This window comes from Micromesistius poutassou (assembly GCF_964030765.1).
Source record: "Micromesistius poutassou genome assembly, contig: SCAFFOLD_5200, whole genome shotgun sequence".
Classification (NCBI taxonomy): domain Eukaryota; kingdom Metazoa; phylum Chordata; class Actinopteri; order Gadiformes; family Gadidae; genus Micromesistius; species Micromesistius poutassou.
In genome coordinates, this window is record NW_028177339.1 from 8,500 (window position 1) to 17,299 (window position 8,800).

General features: G+C 54.2%; 1 protein-coding gene across 1 annotated transcript; it reads right to left on the reverse strand.

Annotated features, from left to right (window-relative positions):
• Positions 1-1,025: 1,025 nt before the first annotated feature.
• Positions 1,026-5,785, reverse strand: LOC311376225 (dapper homolog 2-like; the record flags this gene model as incomplete). The annotated part of the gene is made up of 4 exons (XM_084491088.1): positions 1,026-2,926; positions 3,256-3,495; positions 3,696-3,828; positions 5,495-5,785. 4 exons carry the CDS (start codon positions 5,783-5,785, stop codon positions 1,026-1,028), a joined length of 2,565 nt encoding a protein of 854 aa, XP_084347214.1.
• Positions 5,786-8,800: the final 3,015 nt, after the last annotated feature.

Genomic DNA, 8,800 nt, shown 5'->3' on the forward strand with positions numbered 1-8,800 from the left:
CCTCCCAGTTCTCCTCCCCAGCAGAAACCAGAGCCCTTGCCCTCCATTCCCCCTCCCCCCTCCCCCCCCCCCCGTGTGGAATAGCACGCATGCCACTACGAACCGAATAGGCTGCATTTAATTAAGGCTGCAAACAATGGGAGCCTTTGAGTGCGTGAGGCGGAGGCCTCGCCGTACCGTGACCCCACGCCGGTTCACTCGATCGTGGGTGGAAGAGAGGGGTTAAGTGGGCGGATGGGGATGCTGACTGGGTTTGTTTTTGCTACGCATCGGTGAGGGGATGTTGGTGGAACGTACGGGCGGCCCGGCTGTGGCGACCGCGAGTGACGCACACAGCGGCGAAGAGGAATGTAGTGAAGGGTTAGAGACGGTTGTGGATGTTTGCTTGGTGGACAGCAGCCACGACGGGTTGTGTAGAAAGGTTGTGTAGAAACTCCACATGCCACACCGTCACGTACGTTAAATATTGCTTTATTCTACAGTGAAAGATATGCATCGTAAAAACCAATGTGCAGAATAAAAATGAGTAGTAATGTGCATGACATGAACACATTTTTAAATAGACACAGACGCAGATACAGAACGGTATATAGTCTTGAAATGTTTGGAAGTTTTGTCAATGTACACAAATAGATTTGACCTCAGCAGTGTGCCGCCCAACTGACAAATGACACCCCAGGTAAACAAAGTCCTGTACCCTGTCACTACACATTTTTACATTCCTTTATATACTGATGATAATATTCCTTTTAACTTTGTACAAACATAAAGTGGAGAGCTCTAATTCTATCCATCTAAACGGTATTTACTTAGTTTGTCTGCCACTCTGGTGAGCAGCCCTGAATCAACGAAAAGTTAATGACAGCTGAATGAACCTCCTCCTCTCTAAAACAGAACCAGAGCGCCACCGACGACCCAGAGGCAGGACACCTCCCCAAAGACAGAGTCCATTCCCACGTTTAAGCTCCGCAGACCGCCGTTTCTCTGCCTGGGGGACGGGGGGGGGGGGGGGGGGGGGACGGCCTCTACACCAGGGTCATGACCTTCAGTGAGGCGGGCTGGAACCTGCGGATCTTCTTCTTCAAGGCGCGGGACGCTTTGATCCGGCAAAGGGGGGGCGGGCCCGGGTGTGGGGGTCGACGGGGGGCTGCCGCCACCGCCCCGGCGACGGCAACGGCGGGGCCCTTGGTGGACGAGGACTGGGCCCACACCAGGAGCCCCCCCTCGTCCTGGTAGCGGGGCGCCCGGTGGTCCTCGTCCTCCTCCAGGGACAGGCTGCTGTCCGAGTCTGAGCGGGAGCCGGAGCTCCGGCTGGACTCGCTGTCGTCCCCGAAGCGGTTGGCGGTGTCGTCGCTCAGGTCGCCCACGCTGCTCGCGGCGATGGTGGAGTGGAAGAGCGAGGCGCAGTCCGCCGAGTACTCGGACTCGCAGCGGGCCCGGGGGCGGCCCCCCCCCGCGGCGGCGTGGTAGGGCGCCGGCGGGTACCGGGAGTTGAGCGCGCCGAAGAAGCAGGACGCCGACGACGACGCGGCGGGCTTGTAGGAGCGCTGAGGCCCCGCCCACTGGGGCCGGACGGACGCGGCGTGGCTGGCCGTCGGCCTGGAGGCCGCTCCGTGGGCGTACGGCTCCCTGGTCCTCGGGTGCGGGCACGGGGCCGCCTGGAACGCCTCGGCGGCCCCCGGCCCACTGCCGGCCCCCTGCCGCCGCCGCCTCTGATCCGCGGGCGGCTCGGGCTCCGGGGTCCGCTGGGGTCTGCGCCCCTTTGCGGCCTTGGCGACGGCGGGGAAGGAGACGGGCTTGGGGTGGAGCCGGTGGGAGTGCATGAAACCGGGGCCGCACAGACTGGAGTCGGAGCCCGAATGTCCATGCTGCTCCCCCAGGTGGGGACCGGCCTTGCCCTTCCCCCTGCACCCGCTGCCCTGGCTCTCTCGGGCCCTCTCCCCCGACGAGTAGCCCTGCTGGGGCCTCGGCGCGCGGTGCTTCTCGCCGCCCTTCCTCCTCAGCTTCACCGCCTTCGTCTTGCGGTCGGCTTGTCTCACTTTGACCTGCTGCGACCCGGCGGGGAGGAACTTGGCGTGGACAAAGTCGTTCTGCGCTGCCGGGCGAGGGTCCCAGCCCAGGCGGTCCTCCGTGCTGGAGCTGTGGGCCAGGACTGCCCTCGGCACGGGGCACTTCCTCTGGACGACCCTGGTCTCCCTGACGTCCGCGGGTCTGCTCTCCGAGTGGCTCCTGGTCAGAGTGGTGTGCTCCGCCGGGAGCCTGGTTGAGGCGGCGGCGGCCTGGGCGGCGCCGTGGCCCCTGATGGCGGCGGGGTAGGAGTACCGCTGCAGAGACTCCACAGGGGCGTGGCATTTCAACTCTGGACCGCCGGTCGGGAGGGTGGCCTGCTCCGGCCTGCACTCCCTCTCCCACTTGGCCTCTAGCGAGGGGATGTCCAGAGGCGCGGCGGGCAGGGGCCGGGGTAGGGGCCGGGGTGGGACCGCGTGGCCCTCCACTCCGGGGCGTCCTGTACCGTGGTCGCCGGGCCCTCTGCGGTGCTCACTGTGGGTCCACTGCGCGCCCCTCTTCTCCTCGCTCTGAACGCTAGTCCTGGTGGTGTTGCGCTGCAGGAGCCTGTCGATGTAGCCCATGGACCCGGTGGTGTCTGGCCCGACCTGGCCCTTCTGGGGGCCGTCGGGGTCCGGGCAGGCGTCGGCCGGGGGCCCCTGGCACGGTTCCCCGGCGAGGGTGAAAATGGGGCTCTGGAGAGCCACAGCGTGCAGCGGGCTGGGGTAGTGGTACACCTCCGTCCCGTTGCGGGACATCAGGCTGTTCTGGAACTTGGGGTCCAGGGTGGACGTCCGGGGAACCGGGGCCAGGGTGGGCTTCTTGCCGGGCACGGACTTGTAGCAGCCGGGGCCAGCGGTCATCATCCGGTCGAGGTCACCTGGTGGACAGAGACACAAAGAAAGGTTCAATCCCCTTTGAGTCACATGAATCCCCTTCTGCAACCCCATGATCAACGTATCCATGATGAAACATTGGCTGGCCACATAGCTGTCAGGAATACCATCAAAAGGGGCAAAGTGCTCAGTAGCTGGCAATTAGCATCCTAGCTAATCACCGCAAATCACCATAGCAACAAACCAAAAAAAGTCACTGCCAGTGAGTGCAATATCGGCGGAAAAGGTTTGGGAGAGAAACTGTGCTTTGAGTTTCAGATTGTGTTGACAGCGGGGGGGGGGGCAGGCTACGCCCAGCCGCGGTTCACCTTACCAGTGGAAACCGGTCTGGGTCGGGGCCGCTCCAGGCCCAGGGTGCCGGTCCGGATCCTGCTGCTCCCCAGGTGGAGGCCGGCGGTCCGAGGCTGGGGGGCGGCGGGCTGGAGAGAGGGCGTGGGGGCGCTCACGGGGGCCTGCAGGAGGCTGGTCTGGGAGGAGGACAGGCACTCGCTGTAGACGGAGGTGCAGGAGTTGGAGAGGGAGCAGGAGCCGCCGTCGCTCAGCTCGTAGAAGCCTGGGGGCCGAGGAGACGAGGAGACACGTTAGAGGAGACAAGGAGACACAGCATGGGATCTACTCGGCCTAGCTTCCTAGTGTCTAAATAGCATACTGAACGGAAGGAGTGTAGAACGATCATGACCAGTGTGTGTGTGTGTGTGTGTGTGTATGTGTGTGTGTGTGCGTGTGCGTGCGCGTGCGTGTGTGTCTGCCTACCCGAGCTAGGCCGGCTGTCGCTCTCCAGCTGGTCTGGGGAGACCTTGTTGACGTCCAGCTTCAGCTCGCTGATCTGCAGGTCCAGCTGCTGCAGGTGTGACTTCAGGCCCACATCCTGTCGCCGCAGACGTGACTGTAGGAGAGGAGGGGGAGAACACACACTTAGAACCTCCGAACGGAGAGACTCAAGTAGGCACCGAACAGTGACTTGTAAACAGACTAACAGTCGTTATAGAGAGCTTTTCTAAGCAGTAGCCACTCAAGGCGCTTTACAATATTGTCTGGAGCAGTTAGGGTTAGGTGCCTTGCTCAGGGACACCTCGACACTCAGCTAGGAGGAGCAGGGGATCAAACTAGCAACTTTCCGGTGACTAGCCAGAGATATGCCTTAACAAGGGCATGCACACCCATGTAAGCTAGGCTACCTGCAACATGCACATCGAATCACACATACACGTTTAGCACCGAGCATGTGTTTCTGCAGCATTCGAACGCAATCTGAAGATAAGACGTGTGTACGATATACAAGGGTGAAGACAACCATAACAGACGCCCGGGCTGTGGCTACTCATTAACCACTCCGAGCACAGGGGGGGGGGGGGGGGGGGGGGGACGCAGTGATGGGTCACTCATTTGTCCCCCACAGGGAGGGCTTGGCCATTGTGTTAACTACCAGGGCAGGAAGGGATGAGGGGGAGGCTGGAGGGGTCGCGGGATGATTGTGTTTGCTTTAGCAGCTCAGGCTGCAGCAAACGCTGTTAAAATACTTCACACCTACAGCGCTGGACCCACCAGAGGTCTACAGTGGACTGGACCTCTCCCTGGACCCACCAGAGGTCCAGAGTAGACTGGACCTCTCTTATAGTGCTGGACCCACCAGAGGTTCAATGTGTACTTGACCTCTCATCTCACCCATGTTGTTATAAACTAGTTGTTGTTGTTCGTGTGTTTTAATAGACTTCCGAACACAGGAGACAACGCTATTTTTATACGGTTTTACCACCGGGAACAGGTGACCCTCTGGAGTCATTCTGTAACGGAAAAGTCGACTGCTCTGAGAGCTACAATCGACGGGGGGATCGTTTGATAACGGCTATAGTATTATCTGCATTTTGTAATGTGTATTGTAAGATCTCTCTCGATTTTATAGTTTATAAAAAATATTAAATAAACAATAACATCCTCCTTCGCTTTTCATCGATCAAAATTTAAAGGTGTCCTTAACGTTAAGAACCTCGAATCGACCCTTATCATCACCGGGTTATCGGAGACCGCAGACCCACACCCCGGGACCCGACGAGGTCAAACCTGGGCTATGGTTAACCACAAGGTGCACGGAGCGCCAGCTGTTAAAATACTCTCCCTGCGCCCCATTCACGGGGTTAATGATTGAGAGCAGCAGAGGTGCCTCCCCCCCCTCCCCCATCCTCACCCCCCGGGGCGCACGGAGAGCGTCTCCTGGTCACCGCCATCAACCTTGATTTATGACATCTCTCCCACTTCCTACCACCCCCAACGGAGACCGAGAACCCCCCTAGGGCTCGGAATGTACATCAGCTGATAACACACCGTTGAGACCGCGTAGGCCTACACAAACACAGTCCAACGCACACGCACGGACACACACACACACACACACACACACACACACACACACACACACACACACACACACACACACACACACACACACACACACCATAACCCGGGCGCACGTCGGCTGTTGCATTGGTGGACATATTGCGGACCATCAACAACACAACAATAACAACTCTAACACGGGGTCTCCGTCCTCCTACCAGTTGCTGCTTGAGGGCTGTCAGGGTCGCCTCCAGCCGCTGCTCCTCGTTGGCCAGCATGGACCCCCTCGCAGCGCTGTTGCTCTGCACCGCGGGGGTCCTGCTCGGTTCGTCCCAGTCCGCGCGCAGCGCCCGGGTCACCATCTCGCCCTGCTTCTCCCGCAGCAGATGCAGCTCGTGCAGTCCGGCCAGCGCCGCCTGCAGCCTCTCCCCGACCCGGCCGCGGTCGATGCCCGCCGCGGTGGCCATCAGTCCCGACCCCCCCGACGCAGATATCCCTCGACTCAGCATTTCGGATATCGGCGACCAAAAACCTCAAAACGTGCGTAACGAAGCACCCCAAAGAATACAGTAAGCGTCCTCCTCCTCTTGGTCCGCTGTGTGGTTCACACACCGCTGGTTGTGGGTGAGACGCGCTCTGCTGACGGGATAGTTGTTCACTACCTGTTAGAGGAGAACAGAACGGAGCAGAAAAGAACAACTCATAGACTGAGGAGGTCTAGCCCCGCCCCCTCTCGGACAGACGCGCTTCCCATTGGCTGGACGCTGCACCGCTCCGCACATCTGTTTCAGCTCCCTCTCATTCAGGGGACCAGCGACCACTGGCGTTGCCCCGACATGTCCTAGTGGACATCTGCATAACATCGACCACTTAGAACACGGGTTCCCAACCTCTTTTGTTCCAAGGTCGACATATTCATAAAACAATTTGGTGGACCGGTAGTCAATTGTAATGCCGTCATTTAAAAATGCATAATTTTTAAAAAAAATTTCCATTGTTTTTCAAGATGGGTTCATTTGTCATATTCACAACAATTAAAGCAAAAATAATAATAAATAATAAAATAATACCATTTATAAGAGAAACACAAGAAAAGTAATCTGAGACTTAAATAAACACGAAACATAGTACAAAGATGCAGTGCATTTACAGTGGTTTAGTTGCTGTTGATTGATTTAATGTCTATGTGTTGGAGGAAATAACATGACTCGTATAGCCCAAGTTATAAAATATAACAACAACACTGACTCCGACCGTTCAGGCGCTCTGCTTAGAAATGTTAATCTGCACTGTTGCTCATGCTAATTTTGGCCATTGACTTGAAATATTGACATGCTCATTTGCTGGATGGTTTATGTATAGGCTGTACCTGCATGTTATGATTTATTTCAACATGATTTAATGTTTTATAGAGCAAATTTAACCTCGAAAAACAATCTCAACCTGCTGAAAAACCGGAGTATCTGACCGCCGTTTCCTGTTGGTGGATAAATGGTGACCCCTTGTGTCACATAAGCGTATTACATCACAATATAACATTTTGAGCTGCCTATGCAAGGTTTGTAAGGGATATAGGCCTTGGTTATTTTTGACCAAAGAGAAATACATCATTTTGAGTCATGTTCTGAAAAATAGGGTATTCAAACCTTGCGGTGATGCATGCAGAACCAAATGCTGTCATGCTACAGTTTATTTTAAGGCCAAATAATATTTCAAGTTCCAAGTTTTGCATGTCGGCTATGGTGAAATGTAGGCTGTACATGTAGGATTAAGGTATTATATAATTAAATGTAAATAAGATGCAAATGGCTCTATTGACTGGCCTAGGTGACCTACTCAGCTACTGCTGCATTTAGTAATGAAGGGGCCTTCAAAACCAGCACAACCTTAACATTTTTCCTTTTATTGGATTTAGAAATAAACTCCCTATACTGAGCTGTAACATCTGCAGCGGCATTCTTCAGCAAGTTGAGAGAAAGGAGAGGGATGTCCTTTCATTATTGAAAAGACGCACACACGCATGTGCACACACAAGGGCTGAACCCCAAAACAACGTTGTTATTGTTGTTTTGTAATAACTTAAACCCATCTCCTGTAATTGCATATAACAGGAAATCAATAGCAATTATTTTTTTACATTTGACACAACCCATTTCCGACATGTGCGTGCCTATTCATAGTGGCACTGCTGGTGAAGTTGATCAATGTGCTCGAGTTGTAATTCCACATATTAACCACCAGGTGGCGAAATAATCAAACCCTAACATGTGCTCCTTCCAAAGTGGACGTATTTCTAAAAGAATCACGCAGCCCATGTACTGCATGATTTATAATACCCCAAAAAATGGGACTGTAAACTAGACTTATATACTTCGCCTCGATGATACTATAGACGAAATCTAAAGGTGGTATAGTACATTTACATTTTAGGCCTTATTGAGCCCCCGATGGCATATAACAGCCATTTTTAAACGATCTGAAAGTTATTGAACAAGCTCATTAATGAAGTTTGAAAAATCTCATTATTATAAAGTGATTTTTTTTAATGTCTATCTTCTTTCATTTATAAGCATATGATTATGTTCATATCTATCCTCTGACTACAGAATAATTTGAAATGTAACAATGTGAAACAATGTTAAACAATGTTTAGTGCCTTGCTCATATGGGCTTTTAACGTGGCAGAGCTCCAGTGTATGAGGAGACTTTAGATTTACAGATGTCTGAACCTTTCTTTGCGGATTGACTCCATTAACAAGGTGGTGCATGAGAGGTATGACCTGTCGTTGTTCGGATGGGCCGAAATCAACAACAAAAGGGGAAATAGAAGAATTCCTAACGTGTTTGGGTTCGCTGCCCGCAGCAGAGAGTCGACCCAAATGTACACCGACCCACCAGAGAGCGAGGGGCTGCCTGCACTGCATCCGATAAGAAACCTAGACCACAAACGCAAGGGAGGGGAGAGGAGAAAAAACCCAAAACGAAATAGGGAGAGAGAGAGAGCGAGAGAGAGCGAGAGAGAGAGAGAGAGAGAGAGAGAGAGAGAGAGAGAGAGAGAGAGAGAGAGAGAGAGAGAGAGGCAGAGTGGGAGGGGGGAGGCCGATAGAGGGTGGAGGGAGAGAGAGAGAGAGAGAGAGAGAGAGAGAGTGTGAGCGAGAGAAGGTCAGGGCACAGGCGGTTTATCCTACTACCAGAAATAAGGAGAGTCCACACAACGGTTTGGCAGACCAAAGGAGAGACGCCAATCACACACACACACACACACACACACACACACACACACACACACTCACTCACTCACTCACCGCCGCCGCCTGTGATTCTGCCAAAGGAATATTTTTTGAGGGATTAAAACAGCTGCTCGCCACGTTGATATATTTCAACCTGCAGATCATCCACCAGACGCTTAAGTCTGAATTTGAAGTCTTCGGGTTTTTGGAACATTTCGTTGTCAAGCGGCTCCAGGATGCGCGCCTGTCTGCTCCTGGTCCTTCTCTGCTCCTTGCGTGCAGGACGCGCTCAAA